Source organism: Carassius carassius, chromosome 7, assembly GCF_963082965.1.
Source record: "Carassius carassius chromosome 7, fCarCar2.1, whole genome shotgun sequence".
Taxonomy (NCBI): domain Eukaryota; kingdom Metazoa; phylum Chordata; class Actinopteri; order Cypriniformes; family Cyprinidae; genus Carassius; species Carassius carassius.
In genome coordinates, this window is record NC_081761.1 from 24,819,964 (window position 1) to 24,845,231 (window position 25,268).

At 37.8% G+C, this 25,268-nt stretch overlaps 1 protein-coding gene across 1 annotated transcript in view; it reads left to right on the top strand.

The window, feature by feature from the left end:
• arhgap10 (Rho GTPase activating protein 10) overlaps positions 1-19,088 on the top strand; it is a 69,448-nt gene extending 50,360 nt beyond the window's left edge. Inside the window, exons 19-23 of the mRNA XM_059554282.1 lie at positions 970-1,108; positions 2,866-3,025; positions 14,511-14,615; positions 16,447-16,538; positions 17,912-19,088. Of these exons, the coding sequence (XP_059410265.1) occupies positions 970-1,108; positions 2,866-3,025; positions 14,511-14,615; positions 16,447-16,538; positions 17,912-18,000 (585 nt within the window). The 3' untranslated portion in view covers positions 18,001-19,088. The remainder of the gene's footprint in view (positions 1-969; positions 1,109-2,865; positions 3,026-14,510; positions 14,616-16,446; positions 16,539-17,911) is intronic.
• The last annotated feature ends 6,180 nt before the right edge of the window (positions 19,089-25,268 follow it).

Sequence of the window (25,268 nt, forward strand, 5' to 3'; positions counted from 1 at the left end):
AGTGGAACACACCAAACAAACTAGCCCAACCATCACTCGCCATTGGCCCGATGATGACAAATGGCCAATCGTCGGCTTGGTGTGTCCCGGGCTAAAGACTACAGCCAACAGCCAACTAGCATATGTTCTGAGCTTGCATGAGAGGAAATAACTCTCCATACCAGCAGGTGGCAGTAGTCTGTATTTGTCATTCAAAAAAGGCAAACTTGAAGAGCTAGGACTGCAGATATAAAAAACTGATACAAAGCAGCACCTTAATTGTTTGCTTGCTTTCAACCCATTTATTTATTTATTTATTTATTTATTTTTTCCTTTCTCTAGTTTGCTTTTTTTTTTTTTTTGCTCAACGTCGGGCCTCTTCAGTTATTCAAGAATACTCAATTGGCTAAAAAGCTGCTGACAGTGGTCTAATTAGTGCCAGTGGTGCAGAAAACACTGCAAAAAAGTAGGTCAACAGACACTGGCCTTACATTGCCCGGTCTCTGACTTATTGCATCACAGCCTTCAGGCTTTAAAGGGGTCATCAGATGCCCATTTTCCACAAGTTGATATGATTCTTAATGAAAAGTCTATATATAGCATACTTTGATTAAAATTTCTCAATGGTAGTTTAAAACAACTCTTTTACTCTGTCAAAAACAGCTCTTCTCACAGCAATCTGTTTCAGTTCATTTGCATTTAAATGCTATGAAGCTTGAACATAACTATAAATATCTTATTTTGTGTTTCATGTAAGACACAAGGTCATACAGGTTTTAAAAATACATGAGCGTGGATTGACTGTTCCTTTAAGATACAAGTCTTGAGAGCATCCAGAATCTTTATTTGTTTTTACTACCACACATTTGCACTCGCATGCATAATCATCATTTCTCTGCAGGCATCGGCTCTAAACAGACTGTTTACTTTGATTTTTGTACACACAACACAGTCTAGCCAGCAAATCCCACTAACTTTTTGTTCTTTTAGATATTCGGGGATGCTCCGAGCAGCTCTCCATCCTTAGCCCCTACACCCCTCTCTGCACCAACCAGACAGTCCAAGAGGCTCAGTCGGCAGAATCGCCCGCTGGCTGTATACAACCCGCAGGTGCTGGATGTTCAAACAGGTATGAGAGACTAATCCGCTTTAAGCGCTGTAAGGTCAGGGAAACAACACAAGGAATTATAGTCGTCATGTGTTTGCTATTAAATACATAATATAGAGCCTGTATTTGCATAATATAGGGAAAGATAAAGATGAGTAGACGCACACAGACTCTCACATACCAAAATCAAAGAAAATACTGGAAAAACGTCTGCAGAGCCTGTTGACACAATATATAATATCTAAATTATTAAGCTATTACTTATTCTTTAATATTAAAGAGATGCAGCAATTCATAGATAGAAATGTTCAGTTGCATAATCCTGGTGGTAAAATCACCATGTTTTCCAGTGCTTATGCAGTTTATTTCCACATGGAGTTTGACCATTTCTCTCAGTGTGGGTTCATGACTATGTAAGACTACTGCACACTGTGCAATCAGATGTGATGCTCTGCTGATTACCCATTGTCACTCTGGCCTGCAGGATGTAGTTTGCCAGTCCATATTTAGGTGGATAACTGATGCCTTGGTCACCCCGGACTGCTTAGAAATGTGTCTCAGTGTTCAATTCTCTATTTGGGTTTGATACGCCACCCAACAGGAATGAGTTCAGACTGGGATCAATGCAGGATTATCCTTTGGTTTTGAACAGTGGATTTTTATTTTTAGTATAGAACAAAGTTTCACTTTTCAGTTAAGCAGTTATGAGGTTTTTATTTCTTCTACACTACAGCTGTGCAGGTGTTCTCAAACTAGTATTTTTTTCGAGAAGTGTTGGGTTTCGAAAACGCTTCAGTTTTCAGGGTCAGACTAACCACCCTTTTCTACAAAAGATAGTAAACACTAGTTATTTGTTTAGTAGAGATCTCTCTGGTGTGGGATGGTACTATAGAAAGGGGATTTATGAAAAAAGCAAAACCATCAGCATTTTCCGGTTTTAGATTTTGTGTGTGCGATATATGAAACTTAGGGTGAAAAGTGTGACCACCCTTATAGTATTGCGTGACCAGTTAGATACTATACTTTATACAATTTCTTTTGGTAAAATATTAGGATATATAGAACAGTGACTTTTATGCAAGTATTTTTTGTTTTTAAATGTAAATGGCAGCTGTCACATTGGTTGGCTACACCGGAGTGTTAAAACCAATAACGATCTGTCAGTTTCAGAAATAAAACATGTCAATTTATTTCTACAAATGCATGAAGAATGAGAAAGGATGAGAAAAGGATCAAAATATCACCTCAAGATTTGTTTTTAAAGAAGGTGCAATATGAATCCTTACACTCAAGATTTTTCCCCCCTTGAAATGCTTCTTTAAAGCACTTTAAAAAACTTAAACTAACATGAGGACAGTTAAAAAACTTATTTTACTAGTTGGATCATAATACAATTCTTAGAAAATTTTCATATAATTTTCAAAATATTTTGATTAAACTACCATCTAATTTGAATCTTGTTTTTATTTTTTATTATAATTTTTTTTTTAAACATGGAGTTTTTAGTTTTACCAGACCACATACATACAGTACAACCAAACACATGCACACACACTGACCTGCCAAGCTCATTTCTCATTTCTACTTACCAAGCTCATAACTATGCGTGATCACATAACATATTCATTAACAGTCTGAACTGATGTCAAGAATGGTTCTGAACTCTCTCTCTCTCAATATGTTCTTTTTTCATTGTTATATTGTTTAGTCTATTGTACATTATTTGTTTCCCTTACCACTCTTTCTGTCTCTTGCTGCTTGCTCCCTTGCTCTGACAGTCTCTCCTTCCTCTGAGAGTCCAGCCCTGGTTAACGATGAGACATCAGTGAGCAGTAATGAGTCGGTCTCCTCCCAGTCTTCGAACGCCTCTGGAACGCCCCCCGAGAAATCTAAGAATCATCACGCCACCATTAGCACATCCCTGCCAGAGAGCACCGGGTATGTAGAATAGACTCATCTCTCTCCAAAACATGTCATGACATGCTTATGTGTTGGGAAGGTTACTTTGGACATTTTTTTTGGTTGCAGATAACAGGTTACCCTATTTTAAATGTAATGAGTAGTGTAACTATTTCAATTACTTTATTAATGTAATGTAACTGATTACATGCGTTTACGTTTTGATTACTAATCTAACTTTCTCATTATTTTCCAACATTTAAACAAGGCAGTAGTATTCAACACTGATTACTGTCAGACTTTCAAAATTCTTCAAGTGAATTAAGATTATAAAATGCGTTTGAAAGCACAACCACCACAAAATCAGACTTTAGTAACTTACAGTTCTGTAAAATTGAAATACTGATTTAAAATCATGACAACATATAGTTTAATAGCTATGATACTGTTTTTGAAATTAAATATTTGTATGACAAGAGACACTGGCATCTAATAATGCCTTGAAAAAAAATGTTTTCCTTAAAAAAATATCTTAAAAAAATAAAGCTTATACATAAACCTAAACAGGAAATAAATCAGTTATCGAATAAGCATGTGTGCTATTTTGTGTCCTAAACTCCTGAAACATTAGTGATTCATATTTTAAAAGTCAATGCAATTTGAGTAAGAAATATATTGTGTGTGTGTGTGTGTTTGTGTGTGTGTGTTTGTGTGTGTGTGTGTGTGTGTGTTTGTGTTTGTGTGTGTGTGTGTGTGTGTGTGTGTGTGTGTGTGTGTGTGTGTGTGTGTGTGTGTGTGTGTGTGTGTGTGTGTGTGTGTGTGTGTGTGTGTGTGTGTGTGATAATATTCAGATGTAACCCTCTTTGTAATCGTTTACATTTTCATAAGTAACTTTAAATACACATTTTTATCAGTACATGTAACAGATTACATTTATTTTGTAATTAATTTAGGTAACTCCATAAAAGGTTTACTTTTAAAGCACATTTATGAATAAATGAAACCTTACCTATAACATGTCAATGAAATCTCAATATGTTAATCTTAAACTGTTTAACAATCTCCTGCAAGATGAACAAGTAAGAAACAGGGATATTATTGTTAACTAAAACTGTTTTTACTTTAAAAAAGAAAAGAAAAAATAATTTATAGTTAAAATATAAATATTACATCACACTTTAGTTTTGGGGACCAATTCTCACTATTAACTATGAATTTGCTGCTTATTAATAGTTAGTAATTTGTTAAATTGGGCTAGGATTAAGGGATCTAAAATATGGTCATGCAGAATACAGCATTAATATGTGATTTCTAAGTACTATTAAATAGACAATATACTAGTTATATGTATGATAATAAGCAACTAGTTAATAATGCGAATTGGTCCCTAAACCTGTCACACACCTGGACTCATTTTGTGTGTTTTTGCCCCTGTGACCCAGTTTCTGTCTCTATGTGGTTTGATTAGTTCCCAGGTGTGTCTAGTCATTTCCGCATGTGTTCCATGTCCCTGTTAATTTAGTCATTCCATCCACCTGTGTTTTCCCTATTATCCCTTGTATAAATGCCTTGTCCTTTCAGTTCTGTTTTGTCGGGTCTACTCGTCTACTTGTTACTTATCAACTTGTCAACTCGTCTACTTGTTACTTATCAACTTGTCTACTTGTCCACTTGTTACCTGTTACTTGCCACTTGCCACTTGCCACCTGTTATTTGCTACTTACCTTGCCTATGTTTGATTTAATAAATCCTTGTTTCGTTTATCCCTCGGCTCCGTGTTCCTTCCAGCAGCGTAAGCCGTGACAGAAGACCCGACCCAAAAAGTTAGAAACTGCGTGTTTTCCCTCCGTTTTGTTTTCCGTTTTTTCACAGTCTTTTTCTTTCCGTAGTGTGTAATGGATCCCCTCTATCGCCCCGAATACCTCCTCCTCCTGCTGGAGCAGGAGGGACTTTCTCTCGAGGACCATACTAGACGGTTTCTCTTCCTAGCTAATGCCACCAGCTACCCGGACCACGCGCTCTGCACCTTTTATCACGCCAGCCTGAACTCCAGGTGCAGAGCGTTGTCGCCCGAAGATGGTCCTCGGGAGGATTTCGCCGCATTCATAGAGTGGAATCTGGTGAGAAATGGGTCACCTCTCACGGTCGGCCCAATGGAGGATCTCGCCAGGTCCACTCTGGACCCAGAGCCCAGCCTACAATCTCCCCACGGTACGAGGCATAAGCCCGAGCCCACCGATGACGGAGAGCCAGAGAGCAACCCGTCAGACCAGGTGCGAGAGCCGGCGACACTGCCCACCACGAGGGAGCAAAATGTGGAGCGCCAAATGGGTCAAAATGAGGGGGTTTCCAATTCACCTATGCCAGATCCTCTGTTAAGCCCAGGACGGGCTCCTGATCCTCCTGTAAGCCCAGGACGGGCTCCTGATCCTCTGTTAAGCCCAGGAAGGGCTCCTGATCTTCCGTTAAGCCCAGGACGGGCTCCTGATCCTCCTGTAAGCCCAGGATGGGCTCCTGATCCTCTGTTAAGCCCAGGAAGGGCTCCTGATTCCCCGTTAAGCCCAGGACGGGCTCCTGTTCCCCCGTTAAGCCCAGGACGGGCTCCTGATCCTCCTTTAAGCCCAGGACGGGCTCCTGATCTTCCGTTAAGCCCAGGACGGGCTCCTGATCCTCCTGTAAGCCCAGGACGGGCTCCTGATCCTCTGTTAAGCCCAGGAAGGGCTCCTGATTCCCCGTTAAGCCCAGGACGGGCTCCTGTTCCCCCGTTAAGCCCAGGACGGGCTCCTGATCCTCCGTTAAGCCCAGGACGGGCTCCTGATCCTCCGTTAAGCCCAGGACGGGCTCCTGATCCTCCGTTAAGCCCAGGACGGGCTCCTGATCTTCCGTTAAGCCCAGGACGGGCTCCTGAACCCCCGTTAAGCCCAGGACGGGCTCCTGAACCCCCGTTAAGCCCAGGACGGGCTCCTGATCCTCCGTTAAGCCCAGGACGGGCTCCTGATCCTCCGTTAAGCCCAGGACGGGCTCCTGATCCTCCGTTAAGCCCAGGAAGGGCTCCAGCCCCAGAGCTTACTCCAATGCCTGCTCCTCCAAAATTTCCACCCTCCCACCCACTCCTGCCTCCTCCTCCGCTGTCGTCTGGCTGCCCCTCTGCTCGCCCTCAGCCTACCATCATTGTGGTGCGAGCTCAGCGGGACCGCCATCCTCCAGCGACGCCTTGGTCGGCGTCTCCCTCACCTCCGCCTCCAGCCTCTGAGGCCTGGACTCCGCCTCGGCCCGTTGACCCGTCGGCTCCACCATGGCTCCTAGCTCCTTCCTCTCCGCCGTGGCCCGGCAGTCCGCAGGCTCTGCCTAACTCCCTCGTAGCTCCGGCTCCGCCTTGGTCTGGCGTCGTCCATCCTATGCCTCGGGACTCCACTCCTCCGGCTTCGCCTCATCCCTCCATCCCTCCGGCTCCGTCAGGCTCCTTCATCCCCTCGGCTACACCTCAGTCCTCGGTCACTCTGGCCTCACCGTGGCCTTCCGGATCCACATCGCCGCGTCAGTCACCAGAGCCATCAGTTCCGCCTAGGACCTCCGGCTCCTCCCCGTCACCCTGGCTCTTCGGCTCTCCGTCTCCGCCTCGGGCTCCTCCTCCACTTGCTCCGTTGCCGTGGGTCGAGTCCCTGGAGTCGGTGACCATTCCTCCTCAATGGCTCCTTCCACTCGTCTACTTGTTACTTATCAACTTGTCAACTCGTCTACATGTTACTTGTCAACTTGTCTACTTGTCCACTTGTTACCTGTTACTTGCCACTTGCCACCTGTTATTTGCTACTTACCTTGCCTATGTTTGATTTAATAAATCCTTGTTTCGTTTATCCCTCGGCTCCGTGTTCCTTCCAGCAGCGTAAGCCGTGACAAAACCAAAGTGTTGCCAAATATTAAATGGGAAAAAAAGTAAATTATTTTACAAAAAAAAATTATAATAATAATTATAATTATTTTACTTTAAAATTTGAAACGTTACCTTGGGGACTAACTGAAATAACCACTGATATTAAATGGAACTAAATAAAAACGAAAACTGAAATGTAAAATAAAATAAAAAACGAAATAGTAATAGTAATTAAAAATAAAATAGAATGAAAGTAAAAAATGTAAAAATAAAAGCCAAAATATCAATTAAAAAAATACAATAGTATATAAATAACACTAAAATAACACTGCTCAGAAAAAAGCAGTGATAGGCAGGTGTATCATGTTTTAATCTATTTTACAATTTTATCAGTTTAAAATAATAATTTGAATTTGATGCCCTATATATATTAATATAACCTGACCATCCCTTAAGCTCTACCTTTTTCACTTCCAGAGTTGTTTATTTAATTTTTTTATTTAATTAGATTTTTTCTTCTGTGTGTGTGTGTGTGTGTGTGTGTGTGTGTGTGTGTGTGTGTGTGTTGGTATTTTGTTCTGTTTCTAAGCTCAAGCCTGTGCTTGTCAACTTGAGTTAGTTCTTGGGCTGAGAGTCTTATCCTGTGCCAGTGTTATTTGCCAGAGGTTTTACCTCTGGTTTCTCAGCTCTTTCACAGCCCTTCAGATGCTGTGTGTTTGTTCTTGTGTTGAATCCTAATAGGAGCCCACCACATTCTGCAGTGTCACCTGGAAAAAAAAAACACTTTTTATCCACACATCTGTTCGCTGTTTCCACCAGTCCACTCCCAGTTTGGATAGATTTTGTTCTCACTCATTTCCATTAACCACAACCACCATTTGATCCTGCCCCTCCTTCATCGCATAATTGCACATTAATGTGCTCACATTCCCCCTTTTCCCCTAAACGTTAGAGTTACTCTTACTCTTTGAGCACATGCTGCTCTCTCTTCTTGGCCTGCAGTCCTGTGCGCAGACGGTGCTGGTCTTATGTAACCCTCTGCTTCTCTCCCTGCCGTTTCCCACTCTCTGCCATCAGAGGAAGCGGCTCCCTGTGCGCCTGTAAATCCTGCCTGCTGTTTGTCCAAGGGACAGGTGGCCACGGCCCTTCCTCATAAACACTATTGACATAGAGAGATGTTGGCCTTGTTTCCCCTTCTAGCGGGCGCTGTCGCTTACAGAGCTACTTCTGTTCATATGTCACGAGGTTGTCACCTGTTTATCTGTAAATCTCCCAGCCCCTGGCCTTAAAGCAGGAGAGCACTGATCATAGTGAAGCTGTAGTAGAAATCCAATCGAGATAAATGCTGAATTGTGCTTTGTCACGCTTAATGAAGTTTTAGATGTTGACAGGTGATGATAACTGTGTAATTGATGAGACAATTTTTCTATTCTTGCCTTTTTAGAGAGGTATGTTTCCGCACAGACTGTTTCTTTAATCTGTCATATCAGTACCTGGCATAATGTGAAAAATTGTTATCCTTAGATCAGTCAATCTGTATTTGCATAAATACATATAAAAATGACAGCAGTGTCCTGTGACATGTTTCAAAATTCCAAATTGTAATTTTTTAGATTTTTATGTTGTCTATGTTCCTGTTCTGTCAGCCATTATGCTGTGTTTATAGCGCATGCTCTTCAGTTGTAGTCTGTATCATTTCATATGGGGGCATCCATTTCATATTAAAGCGCGAATGAAACTATGAGCATATGTGTCAGATCCACGTCACGTTCAGCAACAGCAGCTCTTAAAGTAATAGCAGCCAAATAACTTAATAACCTAGATGCTGTGATGTCTGTGAATCAAAAAACAAATGAAAAATAGGAAATCAAGAACTTTTGTAGTTTTAAGGATTCATCTATATTTCATTTACAATTTAGTGTTTGATAACTTCTGTATAATTTCCTACTTGCTGAAGGGCACAGGTAAATTACATTTATTAAAAGGGTTTATGTGAAGATTGGTATAAGTTCACTTAAATTAGAAGTTGTTATTTTTTTAAGTCTAATAAATGTCAAAATAGTCAGTGGTTAAATGTTAGGGGCAAAAGAACAGTCACGATTAATTGCAGCAAAAAATTTTTTATTCAATTGACAGCAGTAAAATATATATATATATATATATATATATATATATATATATATATATATATATATATATATATATATATATGTATACAGTAGTACTGTCAATTGATTTTTGACTAATATATATATATATATATATATATATATATACACTATAAAAAAATCAATTGACAGTACTACTGTCTACAGTACTACTAATATATATATATATATATATATATACACTATAAAAAAATCAATTGACAGTACTACTGTCTACAGTACTACTAATATATATATATATATATATATATATATATATATATATATATTAGGGATGAAACGGTTATCTGAAAAAAAAAAAAAAAAAACGAACTGTACGGTTCTCCACACACGGTTCGGCAAGCACTAGGATCGTGGTTTAGCTTGAATCTGACAACACATATGTAATATGGTGTAACAATTAAAACCTTCATAATCATCGGGAAGGAGGCGGGAACCGGCGGACAATCAAATGAGATTTTAATTATCAAAATAAAGACAAAACAGCGCGTCAGCCCCTCACGGACGACTGACGTGCACAAATAAAAACCAAAACAAGAACTAAAATCCAGGCCTGGTCCCCTCTCGTCCTTCACTGTCGTCGCTTCAGTTTAATATCCTTCCATCTCCTCCATGGGACTCGAGACCGGTGGGTCGAGCAGGTGTCGCTCATTTCCAATCACTCCACCGGCCTCGCTCCTGTTCCCACGGCTCTCGGCCCCGCCCCATTCGTCACATATGGTTTGTTACAAATAACAACACATAAAACAAATAAGGTTTAGCTAATGTATGTTTCTGTTTATGGATGCACATTCTGGCTTCCCAGTACATTACAACAACAACAACAACAAAAAAAAGGTGGACAAACTATTCACTCTTGTTCAATGAGAGTGCCGGAATAGCAGCAGCAGTCATTTATTCCGTCATCGTGCTGATAGCGTGCGTGCACAGGTGAGACCTGACAGTCCACATTGCTGTCTGTGCTCATTTAAGCTTTGCCAGTTTAAACATTTAAGAGCCAGATAACGTGAGCTTACGTGCGCAGTGAGAAGATTTGTGCGTGCACTCAGAGCACAGGCAAATATTAAGTTCTCTCTAAAGTTTTGTTTGAATCAACAAAAAAAATCGTTCAAAGTGGCAATTAATCATTCAAAGTCCACTTATGTTATTCTGCATGCTTAAAGGTGTTGTATGTAGGATTTACACCGAGTGGTTGAACTAGGTATTGCAGTCCAAATTCTAAATATTGGAGAGAGTTTTTTTCACCCGGCCCCTCTTCCTCAGACTTTGACTTACATGCAAGTTGCCAAATTGACATACAACACCTTTAAGATTTAGTTCTAATATAACAATATAATACCATTTATATATTTAAAAAAAATAATAATTTAAAGAAGAAACCAATCCGATGTATATTTGGCATTTGAGGCTTAAAGGAGTCATATGATGCTGCTAAAAAGAACATTATTTGGTGTAATGAAATGTGTTTATGTGGTTTAAGGAAAAAAAACACGTTATTTTCCACATACTATACATTATTGTTTCTCCTCTATGCCCCGCCTTCCGAAACGTGTCGATTTTTACAATGCTCATCAGTCAGATAAGCGAAGTGTGCTCTGATTAGCCAAGCTATCCAGTGTGTTGTGATTGGCCGAATACACTCAAGCTTGTGACAAAAATGTTACGTGCCTTAACATATTGTGATGCCCTGTCCAGCGTGGCGACGAGACATAAACATAAAACCCATTATAATCTTGATAGAAACATGATTTCTAGTCATGTCCTCTTTTGGAAGGCCAAACAAAGTAGTTTCGCTTTAAAAAATAGCCTTGAGTGAGCAGAGGCCAGAGGCCTAGAGTGAGCGGAGGCCAGCTTGAGTGAGCAGAGGCACTTTCACAGTATCTATACGACATGGCGGCGATTTGAGACTTTAGTCTTTGCAACTTTACACATCATCTTTTTGCACCAAGAGCTTGTAACACTCCAAAGAGAAAGGAAAAATTGTAATCCCATCATATGACATAGATTTAGTACTATAGAAAAGCACTAAAGGTTTTTCAGTTAGATTGTTTTCAGCTTGTTTATTTTCATATAAAAATACGGCATGCAGTTGCATCAAACAATTAATAATCGCAATCACAATTTCAAGGGAATAATCGACAATTACGACAATTTTTGTCATAATCGTGCAGCTCTAATTGAAATACATAGATCAGTGTTGGAACGTTTTAAAAACTTTGAAATGGTGACCAACAGCACCTAATTTCCTATATTTTATTATAATTAGGGATGTCAAGCTGTTACATTTTTTATTATTATTATTATTATTATTATTATTTACATGATGTTTTGAGCAATTAATCTAATCTAATCTGAATATTGAAATCTGATTTTATGATATGAAAATAAAATAAAAGTAATACTCTAAATATGAAACAAATTGCTAGTAGGTAGTGGCAAGTGATGAGTGAGTCATTCGGTCATTCATTCAGCCAAGTCGTTTAAATGGCTGATTCATTCAGAGATGAAGCAGGCCTTTATCAATGGGTCACTGAATCTTGGCTCACTCGATTCTTGTAAAAAATGTGGATGTATTCAGTAACAAAACAGGACTGTTGTTCACAGACGCACAGCAGTTCTGCTTTGGATTTGTTTGGAACTGTTTTTGCGGGCAAAATTGAGAAAAAAATAAACAAGACTGTATAAATGTAACACATTAAATGTGTAAATGTAACACATTATTAACTTCTTGTTTATTAAAATATTGTTTAAAATCAAGATCACAATTGCTATCGTGCAGATATTCTAATCTATATCATATGATAGAACTATAAGACAAAAATACAAACGGGCATTTTTGCTCTCATACTTAGAATTTTTGGGGCGTATACTGTAACTGAATTCTCATAGGCTACTTCATGCAGCATGTCAATATACACTACATCCAATGCATATCCAATACTATACAAGCAAAACTTAAAAGAGTTGCATAGAACTGTTAAACTGTAGTTCAGTGTTTGTTTGTTTTTAGTCTTTGTATATTCTTTTGCCTTTTTCAGATGCTTATTTGAGGATCAAAAAATAAGACGTAATATGCAATTCCGTGTCGTGCTATTTTTTTTATAGTTTGAAATGAGTGAGATTTTCTTGGTTTGGCTTAGTTATATTTTTTTCTGTGGTTCTGCTGGTTGCCAGGGCAACCATATTGAATTTATAATTTTTGTCTCCACTTCATTTAGCTTTTCTGTAGAGTTTGACGATTCAGATAAGAGTGCGTAAACACTTTTTTTTCTGGAGTGACTCGTTACCCTGGTGAGATCTGATGTTTGATGTAACACCGTTAGCATAACCTTGATTTAAAATGTGTGTGAGCGTGAACGTGTATGGAGCAGCATGTGTGGTGTATTAGCTGGGACTCACACGGCTGGTCTGAGGGGTGTGTGTGTGTGTGTCGCTGGTGTGAGGTTAATGAGTGGATTTGCTGCACTGCAGAGCTGCTGGAGTCTCATGCTGATGTGCAGCAGCTGAGGACTCACAGACCCTCTGCAGAGTCATAAATCACTGCATCTCTCTCTCTCTCTCTATACATACGATACATATATATCTCTTTCTCTATCTTTTCCTCTGTCTCTCCTGCTGGACTACACTGCTCCTCATTTTCCCCTGTGCTTCAACTATTCCTGTACCTGCAAGTCCTTCACTCCCCTCACCTTTCTCACACACATTTCTCTCGAGTCTTCATTCTCTTGAGTTTTCAAACCAGTGTTACGGGAGTCTAATTAAGAGTATGGCTTTGTTTGAATTGTTATCTGTAGTTTTGCGCTTACATTGAGTTTAGCTCTATTGAGCATTTATGGCATTGAAGTGAAAATCTAAAGGTTTTTTTTTTTTTGTCATACTTTATTTTAAGGTCCAATTCTCATCACACCATTAACTTTAAACTCTTAATTTTCTGCCTATTATTAGTTAGTAAGGTAGTTTAGGTTTAGGTATTGGGAAGGATTAGGGATGTAGAATATGGTCATACAGAATATGTGCTTTATAAGTACTAATAAACAGGACCGTTGGCTAAACGTCTGATGCATATGGGACACAAAAGTGGAAACACTTCAGGAGTGTCGAAGTCGTCATCAGATTGGTTCAATTCTACAGGATTTCCACGAGATGTGTGTTGCGTTCTTTAACGTTCCACCTGGAAACAAAGATGCCGTGACGCCAAACCCCTCACGAAAGAAGAAAGCCATCTTGTTTACAACTGTGATGACGAGCGCTTATCAGGATCAACTAAACACTGGATTTTCAAAAGTATGTGAAATATTTAAAGTTTGCGGCATAGAATCTTTAAAATATGCTTGAGTTTTACACACCGGTCTGTTATCATGGCGACATTTCCACACCTTGAACGTGATGATGAATGAAACGAAATGTGATTGGTTGTTTGAGATGTCGGTCAAAGGGCTCAAGGGCACCTAAGTCATGGTATTGCTGGCCCAAGACTCGAACCCACAACCCTACGGTTAGGAGTCAAACTCTCTAACCATTAGGCAAAGACTTCCCCACAAAACTTTTAACTTTCTTTTCATCAAACAATCATGAAAAGTGTGTTTGCATAGAAATATTTAGCAGCAGAACTATTTAGCACATTTATTTAACTGATTTCAGCAAAATAAAATTATAAAATAAAATTAGAATTATAAATAAAAAAAATTATAATTATAACTAAAAAAATCAGGTTTGCCATCAAAGGAATAAATGCACACAGTTTTGAGAATGAGATTTAATAGCATGCCTAAAACAGTCATGTTTTGAATATACAAAAAGCAGGTTTATATATTTATCGTCAATAAATCTTGTTCCTTTATTTCATACTTTTAAAATGATTACTGATGATAACTGATTTATGCTGATTCTAAGGAATTTTAATAAATATGTTTTGAAAATATTCTTTTAATAAACTCAAATGGATGCAAATACTCTTTTTATGGCATGATTAGTTTTTATGAGTGGCAGTATTATCATTTAATGTTGACTTCTGCAGTTCGTCTCCTGCATTTCCTGGTCCTGCTGTTGGCTATTTCTGATCTAAAGTGCTCATTTGCATTATTTGCATTTTCTAAATCCTTCAGTTTCCTAGGGAGGTTGGACAGTTTTCCTCATAACCTTCACTTCTCTCTCCCTATCTGAGATTGTGAGACTGTCTGAGAGGGAATGATGATGAAGACGTTTGTGTGTGAGGAATGCTGCACTGTCTGTTTCTTACTTTTCTTTGTTATTTCTGTTGTGTATTTATGTGTTTGATGTTCACAAATGGATGGTTTACCACTTCAAAAAGTAGCATATAAGCATAAACTTATGCAGTTTGTGGAATTTAACTAAATGTATCACTACAATCCCACATGAGCTGCATTTTTCTCCACTCACTGACAGTATTTGTAAAATTGCTATCTTTTACTCTTTGAGGATGGTACAGTATAAATTCTTTGTGGCATTTTTTGTTCTGCAGGATATGTACTGCCACAGCTTCATGGATGAATTCTGCCTCCCCTGCCTCTGTTACACCGGCGAAACCTGGATCTGCAGGAACTGAGAAGGATAAACCTGAGGAAAGGTAAGATGTAAACACACTTATCCCTGAGGAACACCTCCTTTCCAAAGCATGTAATTAATTTGTTCCAATCTGTTAATTTAAGTGAGTTTGGCCAGTTTTTGCTCAACCTCTCCCGCACACACTCTCTCACCATCTCATTGATTCTTTCACTCGCACTCCAAGTCTCACTTAAAGCTCTCAGCCTCAGGCTATTAACTCAATCACACATGCATTCACTCACTCGCAAAGTCTTCATCTGTCATTGCTTAGAAACTTTTCCTTCCCTCCTGTACATGCCGACACAACTCTGCTCTCTCTCTCTCTCTCTGTCATCTCTGCTTTCTCAGCTCTATTTCCGACTACACCTGCACACACACACACACACACACATTTTCTGTGTCTCACACTTTCCAGGCAGGGGCCATTGCAATGATCTATAGTACTGATCCAGACACAAAGATGCATTAACTTTCCATCCTATAAAATGAGTGATGCCCAGTTGCAGGTGATCAGACTCATTCTATTTAAAGTCTTTCAATCTGTTAAAAAGCTGTTGGCAAAAAAATGACTGACCTTCAGAAATGACGTCTTTCTTATGTTGCAGTTGTAAAGAGCACATTTTCACTAGAACTCTTGCAGTAACTTTCTGGGTGTCTGCCTGGGTCGTGTATTAACTTTAGGATACATTGTTATGTGGCAATATATAAAACATTCGGCAGGCTTGCAGGTGTTGAATGGTGTTATGCATTAGCGAGGGAGTCTAGAGTACATTGTTGCTGTATTCTTAGTAACCACACACTGGTTCCGTTAAAATCATGCAAATTGATAAAACCTTTGAGAAGTCATTGGAATTGACCATTAAAGAAAGATTGTATTCACTCTGAATCAATCTGATTAATTTTGAAGTCATGTATTTATTAATTTAAAATAATTGATTTAAAGGTCATGGGAATTAATAAAATGTTTAAAGGTAATAAAAAGTAATATGAATTTCAAGGATTTTATTGATTCCTTTGATTTCCAGTTAATTACAGAGACTTTTAAAATATATTTTGAAGTCACAAATTTAAATCTTTAGACAACTTTATGTAAATTCTAAAGAAGCACCGAAATTAAAATTCAATTATTTCACCATTGCATAAATTTAATTATTGAAATGTTTTTTTTCTGTTTTGTCTAGCTTTTCAAATAAATAAAAAAATATGTTAAAAAACAACAGTTTAAAAATATTTACTTAACACTGAACATTTTTTTTTACATTTTAACAGACACTTTACCAACAAAGCACAGTTTAACTTAAAATTAATAAGTTAGTTAAATTATATTTTTTGGCTTGCTGAGCAGAAGACACCTCTTTTAAAACATTAGAAAATATTACAGATCCCAATTTGAACATGTGAGTGTTATAATACCTGTATTAATAGAGCTGTTGTAATTATAATTCTCATTATTATTGTCTTACTTTTCTTATTGTGTTTAAAAAATGCATAAGAAATGTTACTGAGCAGCTGATGAGTAACACAGTTTCAGCGCAGATTTTCCTCGCGCTTCAGACTTTAAACACTGGCGCCGCGAGTTCGTGCAATGTTGTTTGAATACATGCAATCTGCCAAAGCTTCCTTTAATATTTCTCTCTTTTTTTAATCATATCTACTCTTTGATGGCTATCTTCTTTCTCTTCTACTTCAACACTCTGCTCTAGGATTTTTAAGGACAGACGTTAATCATGCAGAATGCTTTCATTGATAACTTCATTGATAAGTCCACTTTACAGCTAGATGGAAAGTCATGTCCTAATCCCCAGCCTTCCGAATAGCGAGAGGCCCACTAACTGATTGCCTCCATTTTTCAGTGTCACCCTCATGAAAGCAAAAGCGGTGTACCCCTGTGAGGCTGAACACGATTCTGAACTCTCTTTCCAGGTTGGCGCAATCTTCCATGACGGTAAGTGTTAGCGTTATCACTGCCACAGGCACTCACCCGAATCCACAGACATATTGGATTTGGTGGGTCCTACTAGCACAGAAAAGAAAAAAAAAATAATCTGATCTTATATCAGCATTGGTGGAGGGTGGGAAGTGGGGCAGGGGTGTAACATCCCCTAAAATCAATTCACAAAGGACGAGATAGATAACACAAGGAAATGAGGGCCGTAACCACTATCACAGCTCTTGTTTTCTGAAGCCATTATCTCATCAACTTCAGATGAAGCATTTCAGAACTCTTGATCTGTTGGACTTAAAATAAAAATGATTTTGAGCCAACTTAACATTTACATTTTTGTTTATTGGCACCCAAAATAATGTCGTTTTATTTTGCGTGTGTAAAATGTGCTTGGGAAAAATAAATGAATATATAAGGATAACCAGATAAATAATATCTGTAATCCTTAATTCTATGAAATTATCTAAACCAGCAAAAGCATCCCTTGGCATGTAATGTTGACACAAAAAAAGAAAGAAATTTAAAAAATAATAAATGAATAAAGTTTTGGGATGTTAAATATTGCTAGTCATTTATATGCATGTTCGCTACTAGATGAGAATAGAAATTAGATGGAATTTTAGATTTTCTGCCTCTAGTCAGTTTGCAAAATTATTGTAAATGTGATTTCATATATGACTTTTTTTTTTTTTTTTTTGCTATCTGCATCTTTCTTTGTTCATCTTTTTTTTTTATGTTTTCCACCATTTTTCTGTCTTTCGCCCGAACGTCATTCACCTTTCGTTATTCATCAGGGTGTTCTAATGCATTACATTTATTGAAATGACAGGTTGTCCTCTATAATTCAACAAAATCATAGTAACTACCTGTACAGGCATCCAGCTGTTTGCTCATACAGGCCAGCACATTACCGATCAATGGTTCACAATGCTCTGCCTTATGTCTAAGACAAAGTTCAGCATCCTCAGTATGCAGTGATAATTAACATTCACAGTTTTTATAAACCCTAACATACTGTAATTCCTCAGTGCTGCTCTCATCTTAAAAATTACTTTTCACCCATTATTCACAGATCTCTTGTGTTTGCTTATTAAACACTTTGGCTAATTTAACAGTTCTTTCAACTCTGTTTAACACACTTTGAACCCATTCTGCATATTTTTCTCCCAAAATGAACATAGAAATTGCAGAAAAAGTTTTTCAAACTTTCCTAACTCATACCCATGTAATTTACATTCATCAGCCATGCTAACTATCCACATAAAAAAAAAAAATGTCTTCCATCCAATGAGGATTTCTTGCTTGTCTGACATACAGTGTGACAGAAGAGCTGCAGTAAGACTTTTACCTGTGTCCGTGGTTTTGCTCTGCAGTGACACTCTCCAGGGAGCCCGGATGGCTGGAGGGTGTGCTGGAGGGAAAGCGAGGACTCATCCCTGAAAACTATGTGGAAATACTGTAACTCCGAAAAGAACTATCCTCACACTTCTCTTTATATACATGGTATCCATGGTCTCTGCGGCTCTTTCACAGTGGCACTGCTTGTCGTTCCTCCATCCTTCTCCACACTAAAGATGCTGACAGGAAAACATATATACTGTATCCAAAAACACAGGTGTTGCAAGCACAGGAGTTAAGTTCAAGTATAAGCTAAGATGTGCTGTATACATAGAGACTACACTTTAAGAAATGTAAATATAAATTTGTGTGGGAAAATATGCATCCGTCATTGTGACTGTGTTGTCCTCTTTTTTCTTTTTTTTTTATTGCATGTCATAGTTTTAGCCAAGTAGTTTGGGTTATTTAGCATTAGTATTCTCAATACTCAAAGATACCTTGAGTATCTTTCTATTTAATGTTATCAAGTTGCATTTAATTGGGCGTGTGATGATGTATAGGACAAAAAAAAAGTGTAACCTTATGACTGTGAACATTGTCAGTTTTGTGTCTTGGTTTAGTGGAACACTAGAGAGCATATTAGACATAAATGTAGTTCTTGGCGGTTATTGATATTGAAATTTGTATGTGATTATTAAATCTTTCGCATTGGTTAAAACTGATGCTGTGCCTTAAATTTATTATGCATGGCATGTGGGACGCTGTTCAATAACTCGAACAGAGCAACTTTTTTTTTTTTTTGTTATTCTGTATATAGTTTTTAACATTATTTTGAAGAACAGAGACCGATAAATAAAAATGTAACCCATACATTGACGTCAAATTAAATATTGCCAAGTCTTACATCTGTGTTATATACATACAGTTATTTTTGTGCAAAGAAACTTAAAAGCCAAGCACTCTCCCTCTTTAAAGTTTTGAAGTTTACCACATCGTTTTTGCAGAAACCTTAAAAATGGCAGGACTTCACTGATGTTTAATGAGACCATTTTCATTTTTCTAAGAGCTCTTGTTCCACGGGTTCATGTTTGTGACTGAGCGGATCTGCGGTGATTTCAGACAGTGATTTATGACCTCTGCAAAGGTCTTGGCATTGATATCATTTTTTTTTTATGTTGATCAATGTTAAATAAATAAAGTGTTTTATTCTAATATCTTGCTTTTCATTTTTATTTATATGCCGAAGTATGTGTATAAATAATGGAAGCCATATGCTGCAGGGCGCTGTGGACCACTAATGTGTTTACTGAAAAAAAAAAAAAAAAACATTTGTGATATGACTGTTGTTTAATGAAAAATAAAAGAGCGTTGTGTGTAATTTTCTTAATGTCGATTAACTTAATTGTGTGGATGTGCTCCCATCAAGGTCAAAAAGGCTTTTGCTGAAGAACTTTAAATTGTCTAATAATTCAAAACCTCATTACCTGATTAGTACAACCCATAAATCTCCCATAAATGTTTGCATTTGTTTAATAGCAATCTTGACCATACTGTATGAGGGATAAACAGTAGCCACTTTACACATGAAACCCGTTAAATTACAGTAAAATTACAGTAAAAATTTCTTTTGGTAAACATGTTCGCACATGCAGTGGCTTTCCATTATGTATCCATATTGCTGCCATTCACAAATATAGCCCAAAATACCATTTAATACAATTTAAAAACTCCCTGATGCCATTTTCTAGAAATTCATAAAAATAAAAATAGCTCTTTTATTTCTGTTAAGGTTTGATGTGTTTTGCCAACACATACATTTTAGTTTCTGTCCCATTTAATGACATTTCTTTCTAAATTGTGTGCTAAATTAGATTTTTTAGAGCATTGTAATTGACTCAAACTCTTAGTAAGCATTTTGATGGTTTATTGGAATTTCATTGTCCAAATATGAGCAGCATTTTGTTACTGATACCTGTCATTTCGACACAACCGGATTTCTGTTGTATGTAAATTAACTGTTGTCTATTGCATACATTGCATTTAGAGCATTGTGACTTATTCTCTCCCACACACTTCTAGCCCTGGAGCTGCTCTGCAGCTTTTACATTAAACCTCTCCCCCTTTAAGTGGATTAAATCCTCATTTCCTAGCAGATTTGGACTGCCTCATCATATACTGGGCTTGAACTGGAGCACATGGCAGTCTAGGTCCTTACTGGATGGAGTGCTTGAAAACAAACCATTTGCATCAAAATAGACTCTTTTGTTGAAGCCACAGCGCAGCGGTTAGCACACACTGTTTGGAGAAACTGGTTCGGGTTTGGGTTATTTCCTGTTTTCTGTTCCCATTTCCTTTCATGACCCCATCATACACACATGATAAGTGCACATTTCTTGCAGCATGACTGCAGTTTGTTCAAGGGTTAAAGGGATTTTTGTGGTTCCTGATCCTATCAACGTAAAATATAATTCGCAAACAATTTTACTTCAGTAATGTGGTACATTTCTCAGTAAAATGGGATATTTAAAAATAACGACTGTCATCATTTACTCATCCTGATATTGTTCCAAATCTGTATGACTTTCTTTCTTCTGCAGAGCACAGAAGATATTTTAAAGAATGTTTCTGGGTTTTGACCACGCAAGGAAACTCAATGTGGTCCAAAACAACAATGGACCCATTTGACTTTGAATGTATATAAAAAAAACGAGTGTCTTATTTTGTGTTCCCCCATAATAAAGTCAGAACGTTTTGGAACTACACAAGTGTGCGTAAATGATGACATAATTTTAATTTTGGGGTAAACTACAAAGTCAGTTTCAAATAAAGTCAGTTGACTTGGTGGCCATTCTGTATTTACAAAAACTTCAAACAGCTATTTCGGCATCCAAGACCAGCTCCTATCTATTTCAATGGGGGGATAGAGTGGTTATCTATTAAAGCTTACATTTAAATAACATTTCAAATCATGAATTGCCATGAATTCTTACACTCAAATAGCATTTAAAAATGTGTATATTTTAGGTTGATTTAGCCTGGGTTTCAGATTTATATGAGACCAGAGCTTCTAACTGCAGCTACAATGGTGCAGCGACTTTACCTTTTAATTTTATGTATTTACTTATTTAATCTATTTTAAGTTATGTTATGCTGTTTTAATTATATACAGTACAGACCAAAAGTTTGGAAACATTACTATTTTTAATGTTTTTGAAAGAAGTTTCTTCTGCTCATCAAGCCTGCATTTATTTGATCAAAAATACAGAAAAAACAGTAGTATTGTGAAATATTATTACAACTTAAAATAATAGTTTTCTATTTGAATATACTTTAAAAAAAATGTATTCCTGTGATGCAAAGCTGAATTTACTGCATCATTACTCCAGCCTTCACTGTCACATGTAACATCCAGTCTATCACATGATCATTTAGAAATCATTCTAATATTCTGATTTATTATGAGTGTTGGAAACAGTTCTGCTGTCTAATATATTTGATGAATAAAAGGTTAAAAAGAACTGCATTTATTCAAAAACAATTCTAATAATATATATTCTAATAATATATTTCCTTTACTATCACTTTTTATCAATTTAACACATCCTTGCTGAATAAAAATATTGATTTTATTTAAAAAGAAGAAAGAAAAAAAAAATTACTGACCAGTAGTGTATATTAAATATTAATATTTTAAAAACATAGCTTCCTTTTTTTTTTAGTTTTTATTCATCAAAGTATCCTAAAAAAGGTATCACATGTTCTGAAAAAATATTAAGCAGCAGAACTGTTTCTAAATTTGATAATGAATCATCATATTAGAATAATTTCTAAAGGATCATGTGATAATGATCCTAAAAATTCAGCTTTTCATCACAGAAATAAATGATCATTTAAAGTATAATAAATTTAAAAACAATTATTTTAAATTGTAATAATATATCACAATATTATTTTTTTCTGTATTTTTGATCAAATAAATGCAGGCTTGATGAGCAGAAGAAACTTCTTTCAAAAACATTAAAAATAGTAATGTTTCCAAACTTTTGGTCTGTACTGCAGTATATATATATATATATATATATATATATATATATATATATATATATATATATATACACACACACACACAGTGGGTAAGGAAAATATTCAGACCCCCTTAAATTTTTCATTCTTTGTTATATTTCAGCCATTTGCTAAAATCATTTCAGTTAATTTTTTTCCTCATTAATGTACACACAGCACTCCATATTGACAGAAAAACATGTAATTGTTGACATTTTTGCACATTTATTAAAAAAGCAAAACTGAAATATCACATGGTGTGACACTCAGATATTTAACTCAGGTGCTGTCCATTTCTTCTGATCATCCTTGAGATGGTTCTACACCTTCATTTGAGTCCAGCTGTGTTTGATTATACAGATTGGACTTGATTTGGAAAGCCACACACCTGTCTATATAAGACCTTACAGCTCACAGTGCATGTCAGAGCAAATGAGAATCATGAGGTCAAAGGAACTGCCTGAAGAGCTCAGAGACAGAACTGTGGCAAGGCACAGATCTGGCCAAGGTTACAAAAAAATGTCTGCTGCACTGAAGGTTCCTAAGAGCACAGTGGCCTCCATAATCCTTAAATGGAAGACGTTTGGGACGTCCAGAACCCTTCCTAGAGCTGGCTGTCCGACCAAACTGAGCTATCGGGGAAGAAGAGCCTTGGTGAGAGAGGTAAAGAAGAACCCAAAGATCACTGCGGCTGAGCTCCAGAGATGCAGTCAGGAGATGGAAGAAAGTTGTAGAAAGTCAACCATCACTGCAGCCCTCCACCAGTTGGGGCTTTATGGCAGAGTGGCCCGACGGAAGCCTCTCCTCAGTGCAAGACACATGAAAGCCCCCATGGAGTTTGCTAAAAAAACACCTGAAGGATTCTCTGATCTGATGAGACCAAGATAGAACTTTTTGGCCTTAATTCTAAGCGGTATGTGTGGAGAAAACCAGGCACTGTTCATTACCTGTCCAATACAGTCCCAACAGTGAGGCATGGTGGTGGCAGCATCATACTGTGGGGGGTGTTTTTCAGCTGCAAGGACAGGAGGACTGGTTGCAATCGAGGTAAAGATGAATGCGGCCAAGTACAGGGATATCCTGGACGAAAACCTTATCCAGAGTGCTCAGGATCTCAGACTGGGCCGAAGGTTCATCTTCCAAGAAGACAATGACCCTAAGCACACAGTTAAAATAACGAAGGAGTGGCTTCACAACAACTCCGTGACTGTTGTTGAATGGCCCAGCCAGAGCCCTGACTTCAACCCAATTGATCATCTCTGGAGAGACCTGAAAATGGCTGTCCACCAACGTTTACCATCCAACCTGACAGAACTGGAGAGGATCAGAATAAGCCAAACAAATTTCATTCAAACTGAGCTCAAATTTGGACCGATTAAGGTGTTTACATGAAGCTTCTTCAGTCCGATTAAGCCATCAGTCTGATTATAAAACTGCTTATTTGGGTGCATGTAAATGTAGCTATGGAGAAATACATGATATTACTTAGCCTAAGTTTTGGGGTTAATCATCACTTATATTTTGATAAAAGATTTCCAGTTGAATTTGTCTTTCACATAATGTGCACCCAATCACTTACAGTAAGACCAGGAATGCATAAATAATAAACAGTGTAATATCTTGAATTTTGATTTCTGGACAACTGAAGTCACAGCCTCTGTCTGATTAGCTTTCAAAGCACCTCCGGACTGTGCGGCGTGTGTGTGTGTTTGTGTTAACACACATCAGTGCACTGTACACATCATTAGCGTGCAGATGTCTTCCAGACTGCTGTGAGATAGATGTGTGTGTTTGAGTGCCACGTATTACATAATTATCATGACATGGCAGAGTCACAGACATCCAGTAACTAATAGAGCAGATGATAGGACGAGGCATGGGAGAGGGCTAAAAATAGGCAACGTGTCGAAGAGCCCGGTGCTTACATAATCAAATGAGCCCGAGCTAATGAGATGGGCAAACTCACCCTCCAGCCATCCCTGTCCGCTTCATCTCACTTTCTCTCCCTCTGTGTCTCCCTTTCACTTCAGATTCGCTGGATGCAGTTTAACCACGAAGTTCCAATTGGCTCTTGTATGTCTCATGCCTGAAAGAGTGAGACGGAGCAATGTAGAACTGCATCTGATCAGTTCATCTGAAGCTACTGTGTACTTCGGTTTTCCACCAAACTCTGAATGTTTTCATTTTGTTTCCTCCAGCACCCTAAGTTTGCGGTCAGCATATCCGTCCTCCTTGTTTTGTAAAGTACAGTAAAGATACTACACTTTCTTTATGCTCAAAGGCAAGGCACCACAGGCAAAAACATTTTAAGGTGTTATTTCAGGCAATATATAGTTGTCTAATTCATTAATTCCCCATTTGCACATTTAACCAACATTTAAAAACATGTGCAAGTAAACTAAATACATAAAATTGCATGCTAAATGTAATCAGTCAACTGAGGAAATAATGTAACATCTGTTACTTTTTGCTGTAAGAATACTTCATGCTGAGTATTTTGCGCTGCATGCAGCTATGTACTAACAAACTGTTCTGTATTATATTTCGGATTAAATGAGACCGAGAAGGTGGGACAGTAAAAAACAAAACAGAAAAGCATTGAGTGATAGCAAGCAGAGAATCTGGGGCACAGAAGCCGCCATGTGTGAAGCCACAGCCCTGAAATCTGCCTGATCCAATAGATTCTGTTTATCTGGCAGGACTACACAGCTTGCGCTATTGGCAATCTGGGAGAGATTTGGAGTGGGCTGCGGATTTGCGCAAAAGAGCAAAAGTAATACTGTCTACTCTCACAGTCTGGCAAACAAGCACATTTTTTTAGATCGGGCTTCTAACGAGGTTAATGGCAAATTTTCTCTCTGGGGACGTGGAGGTGTTACATTGTTAATGCTTAAGTTCTTTGTCAGAAGATCTCGCTCTCTGGTACTGTTTTCCGAGGATTTTTCCATCACTGCTAGACCAGTGAATGCAGACGAGACTTGCTGTTTCCCTCACATATTACCATAATCACTTACTTCCTCATTCAAGCTCATTTCCCTTGGAGAAATATAATTTGTCAAAACTAAAATCTGCCAGAAGTTTAAATTATGACTTTGTCACTCAAACCTACTCTGCTCTTTTCTTTTAGTGTGCATTCTTCTCTCTCTTTCTGTTTTCAATTGCGCTTTGCCACATACTGTATCCAGTTTTTTTTTTCTTATCCAGTCCTTTTCTTCCTACTGCTGCTGTTTCTTTCCATTCACTCAGCGCCCACTCAGATGTCTGCAGCATCCTATGATCCAATTCGCTGTCTTCCTACTGTTATCCACTACAGTTGACCCCTAAATCTCT